General features: G+C 52.9%; 8 protein-coding genes across 8 annotated transcripts; 4 read left to right on the plus strand and 4 right to left on the minus strand.

Moving 5' to 3' along the window:
- Positions 1-45: 45 nt before the first annotated feature.
- Positions 46-2,273, minus strand: MYCFIDRAFT_145266 (uncharacterized protein; the record flags this gene model as incomplete). Its single annotated transcript, XM_007933535.1, has 2 exons — positions 46-384; positions 438-2,273. The coding sequence occupies 2 exons, from the start codon at positions 2,271-2,273 to the stop codon at positions 46-48; spliced, it is 2,175 nt and encodes a 724-aa protein (XP_007931726.1).
- A 41-nt stretch (positions 2,274-2,314) lies between these two features.
- MYCFIDRAFT_145031 (uncharacterized protein) lies at positions 2,315-2,705 on the minus strand (the record flags this gene model as incomplete). The annotated part of the gene is made up of 3 exons (XM_007933536.1): positions 2,315-2,380; positions 2,438-2,530; positions 2,586-2,705. 3 exons carry the CDS (start codon positions 2,703-2,705, stop codon positions 2,315-2,317), a joined length of 279 nt encoding a protein of 92 aa, XP_007931727.1.
- Positions 2,706-3,380: 675 nt separating this feature from the next.
- Positions 3,381-5,329, plus strand: MYCFIDRAFT_79245 (uncharacterized protein; the record flags this gene model as incomplete). Its single annotated transcript, XM_007933537.1, has 4 exons — positions 3,381-3,426; positions 3,513-3,592; positions 3,844-3,963; positions 4,019-5,329. The coding sequence occupies 4 exons, from the start codon at positions 3,381-3,383 to the stop codon at positions 5,327-5,329; spliced, it is 1,557 nt and encodes a 518-aa protein (XP_007931728.1).
- A 782-nt stretch (positions 5,330-6,111) lies between these two features.
- Positions 6,112-7,588, minus strand: MYCFIDRAFT_157967 (uncharacterized protein). The gene is made up of 2 exons (XM_007933538.1): positions 7,459-7,588; positions 6,112-7,367 (listed from the first exon to the last, which is right to left on the minus strand). The coding sequence occupies exons 1-2, from the start codon at positions 7,474-7,476 to the stop codon at positions 6,345-6,347; spliced, it is 1,041 nt and encodes a 346-aa protein (XP_007931729.1). The 5' UTR covers positions 7,477-7,588; the 3' UTR covers positions 6,112-6,344.
- A 284-nt stretch (positions 7,589-7,872) lies between these two features.
- MYCFIDRAFT_33401 (uncharacterized protein) lies at positions 7,873-8,659 on the plus strand (the record flags this gene model as incomplete). Its single annotated transcript, XM_007933033.1, has 2 exons — positions 7,873-7,895; positions 7,951-8,659. 2 exons carry the CDS (start codon positions 7,873-7,875, stop codon positions 8,657-8,659), a joined length of 732 nt encoding a protein of 243 aa, XP_007931224.1.
- A 1,799-nt stretch (positions 8,660-10,458) lies between these two features.
- MYCFIDRAFT_79248 (uncharacterized protein) lies at positions 10,459-12,234 on the minus strand (the record flags this gene model as incomplete). The annotated part of the gene is made up of 4 exons (XM_007933539.1): positions 10,459-10,533; positions 11,106-11,875; positions 11,966-12,122; positions 12,172-12,234. The coding sequence occupies 4 exons, from the start codon at positions 12,232-12,234 to the stop codon at positions 10,459-10,461; spliced, it is 1,065 nt and encodes a 354-aa protein (XP_007931730.1).
- A 1,482-nt stretch (positions 12,235-13,716) lies between these two features.
- MYCFIDRAFT_191302 (uncharacterized protein) lies at positions 13,717-16,379 on the plus strand (the record flags this gene model as incomplete). The annotated part of the gene is made up of 2 exons (XM_007933540.1): positions 13,717-13,827; positions 13,965-16,379. The coding sequence occupies 2 exons, from the start codon at positions 13,717-13,719 to the stop codon at positions 16,377-16,379; spliced, it is 2,526 nt and encodes an 841-aa protein (XP_007931731.1).
- Positions 16,380-16,812: 433 nt separating this feature from the next.
- MYCFIDRAFT_79250 (uncharacterized protein) lies at positions 16,813-17,415 on the plus strand (the record flags this gene model as incomplete). The annotated part of the gene is made up of 1 exon (XM_007933541.1): positions 16,813-17,415. The coding sequence occupies one exon, from the start codon at positions 16,813-16,815 to the stop codon at positions 17,413-17,415; it is 603 nt and encodes a 200-aa protein (XP_007931732.1).
- Between the last annotated feature and the right edge of the window lie 66 nt (positions 17,416-17,481).

The following is a 17,481-nucleotide window of genomic DNA, read 5'->3' on the forward strand; positions in this document are numbered from 1 at the left end:
GCAAATGACGGTCACTGTACACATTACGTCAATTCGTATATATCATTACTTACTCCACCAATACCTATTCGCATTTGCGCCTTTCGTCCTCGCACTCTTCTTGCCAGCTCCAATAACTCCATTCGGAATAGTGTGACCGTTTGTGAATCCGAACTCTTGTGGCTTCGGCTCTTCTGTGAGCAGCTTCCACAAGTTAGTGATGGAGATTCTCTTCACCGGCAGCATGCTGTACTGCAGGCTGTAGAGATTCTTGCGATGGATCGGAGGTACGAATTGTCCGAGAACTAGACACAGGAAGACTCTTGGTGCAAGGTAATGCTTCCTCAGTCGCGAGCCTAGTTGTGCATATTGCGTAAAGGTCTGTGAGAGTGGAAGTGCAATGGACTGGGGTCGCAATCAGCACGCGCAACAGCGTTCATAATGACAAGTGCGCTTACCTTAAGTCTGATGTAGGAAGTCGGCGCTGTCTGTACCGGCTCTCCAGAACTGTCGGATGCTAAAACCAATGCGCTAGGGGTATCTTGTAATTCAAATCGAATGCCACCGGGTAAACGCCGGGAATCTTTGATGCGAAGCATCAATGCAAAAAGAGGAAAGTGGTTCAAACATGCCAACCACGTATCCAGTGCCGCTTTGAGTGCAATAATGGTCATGCGCGCTCCCGCAAAAGTGGCATAAAAGACAGCCACAGTAGGGAGCAAAAAGAAAAGTAATGTGAATAAGATCGTGCCGAGAAGGAGCTGGTCAAGGTCGTAGTCGCAGCTGTCGATTCGATTGCGCAGCACATTTCGCTTCTTGCCTCGGAACAGGTGAAACAATGATATGATGATCATGAGTTGCCAGTTGTAGATCCGAGCAGAGGCGATGTAGAACGAATAGATGTGGACAGTCAGCAGAGAGAGCAAGTCTGAGAACATCGAGATCGGCAGACTGGCTCCTGCAAAGCTGGAGATACCAATCAACCGAATGACATGTGGTAACGCTGGCCTTAGCTGAGACATGCAGCCATTCCAGTAGTCGATAACCCACAGGAACAGGTCGCCCAGGAAGGTGGCCAGTTCGTTGTTCAGCTTTAGACCAGCAGGATAGTCCATCAGCCAGTTGAGCATTTGCTGCAGTCCTTCGATCGAGTAGCTTGTCACTGCGCTGTCCATGAAAGCTGCAACGTAGTCGACGTTCTCGACAATGTACGATCCAAGAGCAATGCCAATAATCACATCATTCGCCACAAGCCATAGACTGTTGAAGAAACGAATGTAGTCAGGATGGCTGCTGGTGATGCTCTCCCAGTCGTTGCGACGTTTCTGCAATGTGATGTACTGGTCTGGCCAATAACAGAACTGCTGCAGACGGATATCGACCTGCTGTGCTGTGGCAGAGACGTCTTTGAGTGCAGACTGACCAAATGGCCTCCAGTCCAAGAGCACAAGCAATGCTTCTGCGCAGATGCGCAATGCCATGAGGTAAATTATGCACATCTGCGACAAGAATGGCCACACGTGCAGCCTGAATGCTTTTTTCCCTTCCAAGATGACATATTCCCAGAAGTTGCTGGCTGTCTCCACCATGCGCTCACTGACGCTCATGGTCCGTTTGACTCTCACGCCGACCATGTGGATATTCTGCTGCATCAAAGTATTTAGCTCGGCCGAGCAATTAATCTGTTTAATGATCGTCTCCAGCGCAAGCTCTTTCTGGGTCTTGGGATGGCTGATTACAGTGTGTTGTATCACTTTCTCGGCAAGTCTCGCTCTTCGCTGGCGCGCATGCTCTTCATCTCGGTCAATCATGTCAAAGGGAGGTACACTTCCAAATGCTTGCTGCTTGTCACCCAAGGCGAGTGATATGGGCAACAATGAGAAGTATTGCATTCGCTTCGGATCAGGTCGGTGGAAGATGACAATTTGTATGCTAATTTGTACTTGATCTGGGCATTCGACGCAAGGAGACTTGGTGCGCGGCGAGATATGCAATGAAAGCATCTTCGGATCGAATGTAGTCGAGGTGTCGTCGGTGTTCAGGGTGCCGAGTACCTGCAGGTCTCGATGACCGCAGTGCTTGATGAGCTTGTCGACAGAATGTGGACTGCCACGAAAGAGTGAGCGCATACGCAGAGCATACTCAACATTGCGTGGGTCTACTCCTTGCAGAATACCCAGCACAAGGACGTCCAGATCTGAATTGCGCCATCCCACCAGAACGCCTGGAAGGGTATCTCTTGGCGCGTCAGATGGCCAAAATATGCGCATTAGCTCATGGTCGTGGATGGTCATGCTTCCATTGCGGAAGCTCTGTGGTGAAGTTCAAGGGTTGTTCAAAACGAGCCGCGTCGCCTGAGCTGCTCGCGCGCTGATATGCCGGAGTCTTTCGTTCGCGGATGCTGAGATAATGGGTCAGAACAAATGTTGTGCTTTGCGAAGATGTCGTGCAGACCGACAAGATCCGACTCTCGCGCTGCTATGCGCTCGATGGGTATCAGGAGGGCGAGGAAGAAAATGGACAGAATGGCAAAACCTTTTGCTGCGCGTGTCTGCGGCAAAGCATTAGCATGACGCATGACCATATCATGTGTGAAGTATGCATACTATAACCCCGTGGTCCCAGGCAAAGATGGCAAGCTCATACAGCCGAGTAACCAGGTCCCAGCGAGCGGTGATGTAGCCGGCCAAGAAGATGCCAAATGTGAGGACGGAGACGGGGTGCATGAAGTGGTCTTTGGTATTGCCCGTGGGCGTGGGGCGTGGGCGTGGTATTGGAGTTCGGTTCGTGTTTGGCGACGCGCGTGCAGCCTGGGGCAGAAACTTAGCTCCCGGCGATCGATAGCTCTAGGCGGCGGCGGCGGCGGAGAAGGAGTGGAGGCAGTGAAGCTGGAGATGCTAGAGCAGGCATTGGCGAGACGCAGACATCGCACCTGCCTCTGCCTCGAAGCCGTGAAATCACGTCAGGCACAGTCTGGTTGGAGGTGGAGGTCCTTCCCTCTCCGAATCCGAAGAAGCAGAAGCACGGCAAGGTACGCTAAGAAATAAGCTTCGTGTGGTCTGTGCGGGTCCGATGGTGAGGCCAAGGTAAAATGTTGACCGCAGGAGGACATGTTCCCGTCATTCGCACACATATTGCTAGACATCACAGGCAGCCCATTCGAAGAGGACAAGAGAAGGACATCTGACACGTGGATCACACGCGTTTCTTTGTTCAATAAGCGCCACCAATCCACCAAGCCTGATCATCCACGAGACTCCATAACAAACAGTGAAGCGATCTAGCTACAATTGCACCGACTCGTGTTGAAGATCAAATCTGAAGCCGGACTGGAGACGATGAATGCGAGACTATCTGCGCGTCAGCGGTAGTGAGCTACAGCGTGGCGCAACGGCGCGACCATGGTGGTCTGCAAGTTCTTCCTGGAGGGAAGATGCAGGTTCGGCGGTAGGCGATCTAGCATATCTTGTGGATTGGCATAGGATAGGATGCTGAGACTCGACAGACGCCTGCAAAAACGAACATCCGCGCAGTCAGAATAGCTTTGCGGCTCTGTCAAATTCTAGCGCTGGATTTGGCAGTCGCCCACGCTCCGGCAATGCACTTGCAGTTGGTAAGTCGAGATGATGTGCCTTCCGCCTACTTTTGCGATTCCTCCCACCCTTCTCTCGTGAACTGCCATCCTCGACTTTCTCAACCACAAGCTCACAAGTAACCCTTTCGCGCACTGACATAATGCCAGCTGCCCAAGTTGATGGCGACAAGGCCAGAATTCTCAAAGATGACCTTACCGTCGATCGCCCAATATGGCCCTTATCCTGTTACGCTGGACCGTTCGCGAGCGTGACGCAACATCTCATACAGGCCAAGTGGGATCCTAGCAAGCCGCCCACGCATCCAGACCAGGGAGCTCCGGAATTCAGTCCTGAAGAAATGCGATACAAGTTCTATCTGGCAACCGCCAACAACCAGCGCGATGCATATGTGGGCATTTGACCGTGCCTTGCAACGGAATACTGAGATACTGATGACTTTGCAGGTGAACTGGGAAGCGACAGTGATGCAGAACCTGAACAACCAGGTCAACAGCATACTGAACGACATTCCAGGTGCGCTCCGCCACTGCCAGAATACAGCCATACCCGACAGCGAAAACCGTAACAAACAGCTTATCGAGCCCACGGGTCGACTAAGCACTACCCAGCCACAATCGAACGGATTTGGACAATCATCGCAACCCAGCGGAGGCTTCGCAGCGCCCGCGCGCCCGGGCTTTGGGGCAGCATCAAGTCTGAATGCACCAAAACCTGCCTTCGGAGATCCGTCAGCGCTAGGCGGCGGATCAGCATTCGGGAAACCGTCTGGCCTAGGCGGTAGCGGAGCCACCTTCGGACAGCCTGGTGGTGGAGGAGGAGCTTCTGGCTTTGGTGCAGCTTCGTCATTGGGACAGCAAAGCAGTCCATTTGGCGGTGGAAATCAACAGAAACCATCTCCGTTTGGTCAGCCGGCTCAATCAAATGGAGCCTTTGGTGCTCCGTCACAACAGCCTGCATTCGGCCAGAGTGCTTTTGGAGCTGCCGCCGCAAAACCAGCATTTGGTCAGGCAGGAGGAGGATTTGGAAACACGTCTGCTCCCACCTTTGGTCAAGCAGGATCAGGCTTTGGAGCTGCTTCTAAGCCAGCTTTCGGGCAGTCGTCATCGCCATTTGGTCAAGCTGCCCAACAGCCAGCAGCTAGAGGGTTTGGCGGTCAGCAGCAGCAGTCTAATGGCTCGGCGTTTGGGCAGCCCACTGCTTTCGGTGCCAACAAGCCGTCGCCATTTGGGGCACCGCAGCAACAACAAAGCTCGGTGGGATTCGGGCAAGCGAGTCAACCGGTAGGCAGCAATTCATCGCCATTCGCTGCACCTGCGTCGACAGCGAAACCCAATCCGTTCGCCGTGCCATCTGCTCAGACTACCCAGCAGTCCTCTTTCGGTCGGGTATCACAGCCTTTCGGCGCAGCTTCGGCAACCGGCCAAACCCCGTCCGTCGCGAATTCGACCTCATGGAAAGGAAAACGCATTGTCTACAGTGACAAGGATCCGGGACACAAGAGGCCCTGCTACGAAGTCCCTGACTCAAGATTTGCAACCACCGGAGGCAACAGATTGGAGCGGATCTGGTTTCCAACGGGCCCACCTCCTGGACCAGCATTCACCGCCGAGGCTCTCCCGCATGTATATGAGGACCCAACTATCGGGCCACAATTGAGAGAAGTATACGAACATGTCAGCAAGACCGGACTTTTCAGAGACGGTCTCATACCCGAAATACCGCCCAAGAAAGAGTGGATCAGCTTCGACTTTTAGGAAGACGAAGGGTGTACATGTCGCAAGGAAGAAGATCTGAAGAAAGACTTGAATAGACACGACGCGACAGTCGTCGGTGCTGAAGAGAAATCGAATAGTAGCATCAATACACGGACAGCACACGCAAATAGCTGTGAAGGATGCGGAATCACAGAAGCAGACATCTTCGGACCACTCAAGCAATGTGGGCGTTGCAGAACATCACTATACTATGGATATGCGTGCCAGGAAGCATCATGGAGGAAGCATAGCAAGGTCTGCGCACCGGCCGTCAAAGGCCTCACCTGCAGCTCCAAGCCACGTTCCGCTATTGCAGAGCGTTTCAAACCGTCTTCAAAACCAAGAAGTGCCGCAATACCAATCAAGGCGCCGGTGACTGCGAAGAATCCAGGAGATAAGGCTGTCATCACAGCACAGCCGAGCAACGTCGCCATCGAATCGGCGCCTAAGGCATGTAGCCTGACAGACATCACAAACACAACTCCCGCACAAGAGGAATTCTCGTATCCGTACCGCCAGAAATCTAGCAGGTACGAACAGATGCCCATGGAGAACATACCAACAACCATGACGTTTGAATTTGAGTACCAGCAACTCGCTGCGATGCGAGACTGGCATACGACACAGCTGCTTCTGATTGAGTCCATGAGACTGACACGTGAAATCGCCGAAAGCTTATGCTTGTTTCAATCATCGCAGTCGATCTTTCAAGGACCGATCTGGTGCGAGAAGACTTTACAGGCTGCGACGGAGACGCGGCGTATGAGCAGCTGGGAGATAAGCGTTGCAGCTGCAGTTGCAGCAGGTGTTGAATTTCTAAAATAAGAGATGACGCTTCGCTATCGTAATAGTGGTAGAATTGGAAGTCATAGAAGGAGAATTTTGTCTTGATGCCGCATATGCGAAAAAGAGTCCCGATCGAACGCCTGGCTATTCTCATCCCTTCGCGTCCCACACCCATGCTCATGTCGTTCGTAACCAAAGAAAAGGTGCATGCTCGCATACATGCTCTTGCTTAGACGCTCGTCTCGGGCCTCTCGCCTTCCGCCACAACAGCAGTGCCCAGTCCTCGATCTGGACTCGATCTCACAAGCGCCTCCTGTCTCCTCGCCTTCATGAAGTCTGACGCTGCTCTGATCAAGATAAACCATCCCAAGATCATGAGTATGTATGACAGCCAGTCGCTGGTAGTGAGACCACCGCTCACGGCTCCTCCAGTTGGATCTCCGCCTGTCACAGCGTTCGGGTCGAAGTCGTGGGCATTTGGGTCGTCTGGCATGCCGTCTGCGCCACCATTTGGCATGCCGGGTTCTGAAGGACCAGAGCGATCTATTGTTGCTGCGTAGCGCATTTGAAAGCCATATTGTACCAGAGTAATTCCGAGACCGAATCTCGAGCCGTGTTTCGCTGCGTGTGTGGTGTGGAGGAGGTATGTGAGTAGGAAGCCTATTAGTTGGAAGGAGAGGGAGATTAAGGCATTCCAGACGAAAGAGAACAATGAACCAACAAGAAGCCCGTCGACGAACACGTCGTCCGGGTTTCCGGTGATGTGGTAGGGTGAGAGGACTGTCGTCTCCCAATATGGCGGTGTCGCATCTGCCGCGGCCTGCTCGTAGGTCGGTGGCTTTTCCTCTACATCGTCGCCTGGTCGAGGCTTTGCGCTGATATTGGAGAAGACACCGTCGGTCTGCCCTGCACCGATTACTCTCCCGCTTGAGGAGCCCGGTGCGACGGTGGGGAATTGTGTCACCTGCCGCGCTGGCCCGCCTGGTCTTGGTAGGGTGGGGCTTTCCACGGCCGAGTTTGCCTCAGTATTGTGTATTAAGCGCCGCCTGTCGCGGGCATCTTCGTCGTCGCTGTCGTCGTCAGAGGGTGCGGCAAAGGCATCGTCCAGGTCGTGGTCTGCTTCGGCGCGCTGTGGTTGATCTTCCCGAGATGGTCGGCGCGATGACGCACGGCTACGGAATGAGGGCGGTGGGGAGTTGGGTACTGCTGGCGGCGAGTGCTCTACATGATCATCGTCGTCTATGGCGGCGACCTGCATAGTTGTTCGTTAGCGGGTCTATTCGCGGTATGGATAGTGGTGCCATAGTGGTAGGGAGGCAATTGCAAGGGCGCCTATTACGTACCCGCTGATAGCCACTCATTGCTGTCGCCAATACTGTGCTGTTCGATACCAGTGTAGAGAAATCCTGCGGCACGTTTGCAAGTATTTCCGAGATTTGCAGCGTGAGGAAGTTGGGTAGTGAGCGTGGTGGAGATGTAGGTGGTCGTGGCTGAGGACTGAGGATCAGGTGCCTGCTGCGACGTTTACGTTTAAGGTTGGAAGTCAGTCGACATGTGGAGCCCCTCGGAGGTTAATTTGACCCCTTAGTCAGCTCGGCGCCTGCCTCGCCACATTTCCATGTTTCTTTCAATAATATTTGCCTTTGACGTTGTGCACATCACCTCACATTCACCAGCAAAGACAGTCTAGCCCAATCAGCCAATACTGCTGATGCATAATTCTGAGCAAGAGACTGTCAGGTTGCAGGCAATCAACCATGGACGACGACGATGAGATCCTGTACGCACCCTGGACACTGGCGTCATGCAATTTCAGACATCGCTCACACGTATAGTCAACTTCCCGCGGACACCCTAGCAGCACTCGCCGAATTTCATGCAGAGCGTGATGCCAAAGCAAAGCAGTTCGAAGACCTCAAAACGAAAGCCGAGGATGAGTTCGCAAAGGGCACCGGCAAGCTCAGCATGGACCTCTTTGGCGAGGACTGGAATGCTAGCCAATTCTGGTACACCGACGACACTGCACGTCTTCTGGCCCAGCAACTGTTGAAGGAAGTTACGGATGAGTCTGCTATTGCTGTTGTGTCTGCACCTAGCGTATATGTGGCGCTGCGGAACATCCTGGCAGAGGACGAAACGCTCGTCAGGCCGCAGCTATGCCTCCTGGAATTCGATCGGCGGTTTGAGGTGGTCGGTAACGATTTTGCATATTACGACTTCAAGCAGCCACTTCGCCTACCGGCAGAGCTGAAGGGCAAGTTCGACCGCATCATTGCCGATCCGCCATTCTTGTCCGACGAGTGCCAGACAAAGACGGCTCTTACGGTACGTTTCCTTGCACGGCGATGGTCAAACGGCAGTGCTGGCGGTCTCCGTTTCATATCGTGCACTGGTGAGCGGATGGGATCCACGATTCTTCGACTGTACGCCAAAATTGGCGCGAAAACAACCACGTTCGAGCCTGAGCACAGCAAAGGGCTAAGCAATGAATTCTGCTGCTATGCCAACTTCGAATGTCAGGACTGGGGATTCCGAGAAGCGTAAGAAGGAGCTAGGAGCTACTCTGTATGGCTGCAGAGCAGAATTCTCTATCGCTCTTCCAACATCTGCAGCCCCCAACCCGAGGTCATTTCCAGGAGGCTGGGTGTATATTGCGACGGCACGTGTATCCATCTTGGCATCGTCGAAGTGGGCCTTGATCATGCAATTTGCCGAGTCTCCGCAAGATGCTGCCGAGCTACGCCTCCTTCGCGGAGTCTTCGGTCCGCGCATAAAGCGCAACTATTGAAGCAGTTGCAGACCTCATCGGAGCATGCCTTCGACTTGCGCAAGAGACGCTGTGCAACTTCTAGCGACGCATTCGCGGACCGTCTGCCAAAGGCAGGCACTTGCACGAAATCAGAACATAACTTCTTTGCCGGATATAGTACTGTACAACAATAACGATCTCCTTTCGACTACTACCCTCGGTTGATTCTGGATATTGTACTTAGTCTGAACACATTCTGCAGCACCGGCTCTCTACTCTCTGCCTTGATGATTGGGGCAGCCATGCACAAGATTCTGAAGAAAATCAATCACGAGCCGTGGTGACACTGCAGATTAAACAGCTCTGGATCTCCAGGTCCTGCATTGCAGCTCGCAAGCGCGAACAATGTGACTTGATCAACTTATCAATAAATATGAGTACGAGTCGATGCAGTGGCGAAATGCCACAAAGCGCAAAGAAGCCACTGAGCCATCGGAGCCTTGCGATGCGATGCACTCTCTTTTCGTCGCTTCGCATCGCTTCCAAACTCACGGAAACACCAGCATTTCGGTTGGTAGCTCACGAGTCAGGCAGAAATGCTGAAACGTGAAGATAAGAGTGGCAGATTTTCCAGGTAGGACCAGGCTGAAGCACGAACTTCCACGGATCTTCGACTGCGGTCTCATGTCAGCCAGATCGTGTGCTCGAGCAGCGAGCTGGAAGTGAGCAGCCGTTTGCTGTGGCCTGAAATAGCCATGATGCTGCGAATGGGTTGCAAGGCCAAAAATGTCCGTGTGAAATCTTACCCACTGGAGACCGCAGCTTTAGGCAGCTACGCAGTTGGTACGTCTGTCCCGACTGTCCATCGTTTGGTGTGTAGCGTTGCACAGCATATGCATGAGCACATGAACCGGAGCGCCATTAAATCATGCCAAGCGAGCTGGCTGAAGATAACAGGGGAGAAGGACAGAAGGCGCCATGGGCGGCAAACTGCACAAGCAGCATGCATAACGCATGCAGAAAGCGAACAAATTGAACACCCAAATCCTGACTAGAGAAAGTGCATGACGACTAGGTGTGGATGCACAGCTTACTGACCGTTGAACACAACTCAAGAACAGCCGCGACCGCACGATTGCCATGTTCTCGCCTCCGCACCCAGCATTTGCCATGGCACTCCGCGAGTCTGATGAAGCAGCGCTGTTCGCTGACTTGCATTTGCATCATGCATAATCGGGGCGCTTCCAGACCACATCACCTCCAAACACTACGCAGCTTAAAGTAGGTATTCCGCCAAGTCTCACCGTTTCCCACCATCCCACCAGCTCGGATCAGGACCAGGTTAGCACACGAGCAAGATACAACCAGACACGTGCGAGGACGAGCACGCGTAACTACTGTACATCCGAAGAGCAGCAACTGCTTCACACAGCAAAGCGCAGGACAGGTTAGGGCCATTCGGTCATGTTCGGATCCAAGATAGCAAAGCTCCGTCTCCTTCTCAACAGACGAACGCGACTCCACAAAAACCAGAAATATGGATCTCGTCAACCTCCTCCCTCATTTGAACAAAGCGGGGACGCACTGCACGCATTCAAGCTATGGCCTGAGTGCGCACACGACGACCGCAGGTTACACGACATGCTCTTCTAGCTTTGAGATCCGGTTTCTGTGCACGAGTCAGCATCACAATCGATCCTTCTCCTCTGATAGCGAATGTCTGCTGAACTTGGGGAAATTCGGCAGGCAGCATGAAGAGATGACATGAATCACCGTCATGTTCGTGAAGAGTGCGAAGTTGCAAGATGTGCGATTTGACGATCAAAGTGTCCATTTGATGAGTTCTCCGGTCCCACATCTCCACAATTCCATCTCCGCCCGTTGACGCCGATAGCGCCAAGAAATACAACCCGATGCCGATGCCATAGGCCCCGCAAACATGTTTCTGTTCTCACAAATTTGCTTTCAACTCCAGTATACATCATGGATCCGCTTCACTGCCATTCTAAGCCATCATGCCGGACCATTGCCCTTCCTAGAGTTCCGAATTCGTGGCGACCGCAAACTAGTGCCATGCCGGCTACGGTTGCTCTCTCGGTGCGAGATCTTCGGCTTGCCGAGTTCAAGAAGCAAAAGCGACGGCACTGTCTTTTCGTGGAGCCTCACGTGTCTAAAGCAAAAAAAATTCTCAGCTCAACCCCATTACGCAATAGTTTGGGTACCAGACTGTACTGTACACACCTGACTCCCATTCACAATCGTCGGCTCCATATTCGTTCTCCGCTGCGCACCCGCACTCGCCTGCGGAGGTGGGGCGACGACTGTCGTTTCCTTGTCAGGTCTGACGCGGAGTTGCATAGACATGAACTTTTGACGATCAAAGATCTCGATCGCTTCTTGAGCGGCTTCGGCATTTGTGTAGAGAATTGTGGCATTGCCTTTTGACTTTCCCGTCGACGCATCTTTTTGTAATTCGAGTTTGACAATTTCGCCTGCTTGGCGGAAATGTCTTTCGATGTCTTTTTGTCTGGCTTTGAAGTCGATGCCGCTGACGAAGATGCCTCGGGCTTGGGTTCGGACTAGGCCGCGAGTTGTGTTTGTGGGTAGGCCGGTTGTGCCTGTTGTGTAGGTCGGATATTGGGATGCCTGTATCTGTGCTTGGCGGGTCTGGTAGACTTGTCTGGCTTGCGCGACGTGCGCTTGATTTCTGTAGTCGAGTGACATTGTGGCCATCCATGCCGCGAGTTGCTCGAATGTAGGTTGCGGCATCGCTGGGGGTGGCACGGGTGCTGATACTGGTGGAGCCATGGTCGGTGAAAAGTAGCCGGGTCCCGGAGATACCGGATATGATGGGTTGGGTGCGCCCAGAGGGGAAGTGGGAGTGAATCTTTGCCAGCCTGGCTGAGCTGCCATTTGGAAGATTCGTGCGCCGGAAGGATGTGATTGAGAGTTGCTTGCGCAATTGCATCGAACGAATTGAGCTGGGTCATCGCTGATGTCCCACAGGTGGACTGTAAGGCATCGATTCTCGACGAGGTTCTCGGTAAGGTATTCTGTTCCAATCAGTTCTCAACCTGGATCATTCAGTGGTTACCACTCACTGTACAATCGAATGGCTTCATCTTGTCTTTGCACGCGGGCGTAGCCCTTGCCACCAGTCTGTCCGTTCGGATAGACCGCCATCTCCGTCCAGATGCCATGCGCAGCGTGGCGACGAATTAGATCCTTTAAGTCCTGCCATGTATATCGCTTTGGCAGCTATGGTCTTGTCAGCAACAGAACTGTGCAGTGCTTGGGTACGACCTACATTCTCGATGTGAATGAAATATGGTCCGGAGCCTCTCTGGGCGCCATACGATGATTTTGACATGATTCACAAGTATCCACCCAGTTCAAGTGCTGCAAGCAAAAACGCTATTCCCGAAAGATTTTCTGCGAGCCAAGACGGAAAGGTGCTGCTCAGATTGGTGCGAGAAGTACAACAGGTAGGAGTTGAAACGAACGATTGGTTATCAGTAGAGTGTCTGTGAAGCTGTGATGGTGTCGAGGGAACACAGGCGATGCGTGGTGCTCTTAAATGCTATGCCAGCTCACGAGTCATTCAATGGTATGCTCCAGGTTTGCGTCTCACAGATCTTCGAAAGGAGCCACGATGCATTAATTCGACACGTTGGCGTTGTACTTCTGCATGGCTCTTCAGAACTGGGACCGGCTACAGTGAAGAGTGCTTGAGCGGCTGTTAGTATACCACAACAAAGGACTGGCCTGGATCTAGTGTCAACGGTCATGCGCATGCTCCTAGTCTGTGCGTACAGGTACTTCCACACAAGAGTATTCATGATTTTTCATAGGATCGCGCCTCACGCGAGGCATGTGAGCTTGGACGCAAGTGCAGAGGTTCCAGCAGATTAACTGACGCCAGGCCGCCAATTCCGAATGCGGTGGGCACCGATAGCGAGTAGCGGCCGTTGTGTGGATTTTGGCGTCAGCCAGGGTCCAAGTGGATAAACAACCACATGCAAAGCTGACGATCTGAGGTTGTCACTGATCAGCAGGAGAGCGCTCGCCAGTGGCCCAAGCTTGAGGCCGTAGCGTATCGGGATCGCCAAGGACTGGACATTGCCGAGTGTGACTTGTCATACGCACTTGCCGCGGTCGCATGGCCAGAGCGTGTGATAGACGGCTCTAGGCGTGACGAGACACTGCGGGGCGTGTCTCTGGATCTCAAACGCGCACCTTTGCTTTCAACTGGGTCCTAGAGAGGACGCTTGCCATCGGAGTCCAAGAGGACGTGCTCGAGGCCGAGTCCGACCGAGCTTTCGGTATAGTGTGGCCCGTGTCGTCGGCTGAGAGATCTCTTGCCGGAGCATCGACAGTGGTAGACCGGCGCGCACGCAAGTTGGTTGTACTGTGTTGTCAAAGGTAGGAGCCACATCGACAGATCGAGTCACATCTCCTCTCCGCTTACCCACTTCTACCGCCGTGCGTCTGGAGAAGACATGTGCGATTTGGGTGGAGCGTTGGGGGGGCCCTGCGCCGCGCGGTGGAACGAGGAGCGAGTTCTCGAAGCAGACTCCTGGGCCGAAATATGATCCAGGCTGAGGCGTGAATGACGCGCACGCCACTAGACAGTGCGATGCAGCTATGCGCAGTCGGCAAGTGAGTGCCACCGTATTGAAGATGTGTTGTCGAGATAGACATCTCCTAGGCGAAACTCTGCTGCTGGTGAAGCCTCAGGCAGAGACTTGGCGTGTCCCATCGGCGGCTCTACTGGCGTCTCGAACTTCCTCTGCTAGCTGGCCTTCTGAATGCCGTCCCAACATTCCCACGGCCTTCGCTCTGGCCGGCGACAATGGACGATGCGTGGTTCCACACGCTCACTTCCACATCGTCTTCCTCGACGACATCTTCCAGGCCCGCTCAGCACAAGCGTCGCACGTCTCTCCTCCAGCAGCCGGTAGATGTAAGCCATCCCTGTGACGTAGGGCTCTCCTCCTACCATTCTGATCGCGGTGACAGGTGGAGGTGAAAGCTGATGTGGCGATAGAGCCTATTCAGGAAGTTGCTGAGGAAGAAAATGCCTGGAACGGACCGCCCAAGGCATGTCCCGCGAGACGAGCCCAGAGTTACAGCGATTTCTACTTTGCAGTGACCGAATTCAGCAGAAACGAGGCTGTGTTACAGAGAAAGAGCAGTTTGGGCCAACAATATCAAAACTTCCAATCAGAGGCGCCCAGGGAACTAGATTTTGAAGCCGAGTTTGGCGCTATTGAAGATCGGCTGCTTGACGAAAGCCATGCCGACTATCAAACATATCTGGAGCAGCTGGAGCTGTCTGACTCGCACTTGGACAACCTACTCTCGACGACATCGAGTACATTGGATCTCCTATCCACTTTGTCAGACTCATTCCGAGCTGTAGAAGCGCAGACCGAGGCTTTCCGACAACAATGCGAATCTCTCGTTGCGGAACAGAGGCGGCTAACTATGCTGGCCGACGCCATAGACGAGAATGTACAATACTACACGTACCTCGAGCCGATGACAAGAAGCCTAAATGCGCCTGGTGCTGCGAACTTGGTCAATGGCAAAGACTTTCCAGAGATGTTGTCGCACCTCGACAACTGTCTAGCGTACATGGAGTCGCACCCGAAGCATAAAGAGTCCGCTACATATCGAAGTCGCTACCGCTTGCTGTTGACGCGGGGCTTGACTCTGATCAGACACCATTTTACCAAGTCTCTTGGAGAGATTGCCTCCGACATCAGCAAGCGCATACAAATTGGCCAGCTCAAAGAGACAACGCATTCTGCCTTGCTCTATGCAAAATTCCGCGTTCCTGCTCCAGAGCTTAAAGCGCTTGGTGTGGAGATACAGAAGAGAGCGGTGCCAACTCCAGATGACGTTGATGCAGGAAGAGAGCCAGAGTATCTGAGTCTGCTGCGTGAACTCTACCAGTCCTATTCTACCACTAGAGGTCGACTTATTCTGCCACTGGTCGCAAAGAAAATGGCAGAGCTTGCAGCCAACCCTCAGCAAGCCGAGGTCTTGGCATTCGCAAAATCTAGCCTGAGCTTCGTGCGAGGCATTTGCTTAGACGAGTATGACCTTTGGTTCGAGTGGTTTGAAAGTGAAGGCGCGCTGTATGATTTCCTTGAAAGTCTCCTGGAGCCGATGTATGACTACTTGCGCCCTCGGACGATCCATGAGACGAAGCTGGAGAAGCTCTGCGATCTGTGCGCCATGATACAAGGTAGGTACATGGAGCTTGATTCTGAGGAAGAAGATGATGAGGCAGAGCATGGGCTCATGAGTCCATCTGTGAACGGACGGCCACTTGGTAGAAAGCTGGATTTTGCCGCCCTAGTCCAGCCTGCCCTTGAGGATGCGCAAACAAGACTGGTCTTCCTTGCACTTAACGTTCTACGAGATGGCATCGAGCAATACAAACCAAAGGCCGAGGACCTCGATTTCTCGGCTAAAGCAGTTGTCACTGGCGCCAATGGCAACAAGAAAGGACCGGTCCTCTCTGGTAAGCGGAACGCATCTGTACCGTCAACACCTATACCAAAAACACCGACTGTCGTCGACGCCGAAGACATCGACGATGGCGAAAGCATATTCAGCAGACAACTTGCGGATGATACATCGTCATCGTCAAGCCGGCATTGGTATCCTACGCTGCGCAAAGCAGTATGGTTGTTGCGTCGCATCTACAGACTTGTCAACAGCACAGTCTTTGATGATCTAGCACATCGCATCGTGCACTCCACGATCGCTTCACTCATCTATGCAAGCCAGCAGGTCTCGTCGAAAACGACCGCGCAAGACGGCCAGCTTTTCTTAATCGTGCACCTGCTTCATCTGAAACAGCAAATCGTTGCCTTCGACATCGAATTCATCCCTCCAGAAGTAGAGTTCGACTTTTCTTCCGTCACGAACACCTTTTACGAGTTGCGGGAGCGCGGCAGCCTTTGGAACCCGGCGTCATGGGTTCGGCTTGTTGGCGGTGCTGTGGGTGGCGGCCTTCTCCCAAAAGTGGTCGAGAACATGCTTGATGCGAAAGCTGAGCTCGATGGACGACTGCGCACTGTCATCAACGACTTCGTCAACGGATATGCAAGCCACATCACTGCCCCAATAGACTCCGCGAGCTTGGCGCAGGCACAGAAGAACAATGATTTTGATCCTTTGAAAGCTGTCAGGACTGTGCGGGGTCTCGCCGAGAAGGACGTACCAGCTCTCCGCGCTAAGCTTGAGCAATTTTTGGATGATGCGCGAACACGGGAGACTCTGGTAGCCGCTGTGCGAGATCAGGTCATCATGTCCTACGAGGAATTTTTCGACTCTTATAGTGAGGGTACTGGCAAAAAGTTGAGCCGCAAGGGCAAGGCGAGGGAGGATGAGGTCATGGGTCCGGAGTTATTCAATGATGCTATGGAGCATGTCTTTCAGGTTGGCCAAGTCGTGGGCGATGACAATGATAGCGTAGGAAGTGGTGGCATTAGCGATTGATCCAGAGCATGATAAAAGCTACAACGTGGATACGATCAGAACAGTCAAACTCTTTCACCGTTCCCCCTTAACAACCTTGCGACACTCCACTGACACAAGTTGGCCTTCTCGGCCAACAAAGGATATGCACTTGCTGATGCGAGACGGAAGAACAAGGTAATACTAGTATCATACTCGACGCGCCACAGAGGTGTGGACTGTCTTTTGTCTCCTCGACACGTTGTCTTGAACTAGAGTCATCCCAGCAAAGAGACTCTGCCTATATACGTCGAACGTCTTTGGGAACGTGATCAAAGCCATTCGCCAAGACATGTGCTGCCTTGCGAGGTAGTCACGACTCAATGCTGAGATATCTGGATGAACTAAAAGGCCATCACAGCCGCACTCCAGATGCAATTCCATGTCATAGATCGATCCCACGGAACCGAAAAGCATGACTCGAAGGTCTGGAGAAGAGCCACGAGAAGCTTTCACTAACGCTAAGGAAAGTTTCCAACAACAGTACGCCGACTTTCCGGGAGAGGAAGAAGGTGATGATCACGATGAGTACGCCACTTTTGGAGAAGGGATTGCGGACGATGACGATGACGACTTGTATCAGCCAAGCCCAAAGCGAATACGTACTCAGCCCGGCGACAGCGACGAAGATGGAGACGAAGACCAACCCATGTTCGACGAAGTAGCATATAAGCAAGCCAACATCCCATCCCATCGCTCTGCAAAAGCCAAGCAAACAGACCAAGAGGAAGAACGACCATGCCCATCCTGGCACCCATCAACGCCTCAACCCGACGAAGATGACGAAGAATTCAAACCTGTTCTCGATCGAAATGGAGAGATCATGCAAGATGTTGACCAGTCCAAACCAACGAATACAGGAGCATCACTTCAAAAGTCTCCCAGCTTGGGCGAGTTAGATTTAGAGATTGTTTTGGCTGAAGCGAGTGAGAAGTTGGCAAGATTGAAGTTGGAGAGGTATAGGAAGATGCGTGGAGGTGGTGGAAGTTCTTGTCGAGGAGATTGTTTGGGACCATGAGTTTGGAGGTGGTGGGGAAGTTGGAAGGATACTCGTTGATGGAAGCATAGTGCCAGGGAGAGGAAG

This window comes from Pseudocercospora fijiensis (assembly GCF_000340215.1).
Source record: "Pseudocercospora fijiensis CIRAD86 unplaced genomic scaffold MYCFIscaffold_10, whole genome shotgun sequence".
In the NCBI taxonomy this organism is placed as follows: Eukaryota; Fungi; Ascomycota; class Dothideomycetes; order Mycosphaerellales; family Mycosphaerellaceae; genus Pseudocercospora; species Pseudocercospora fijiensis.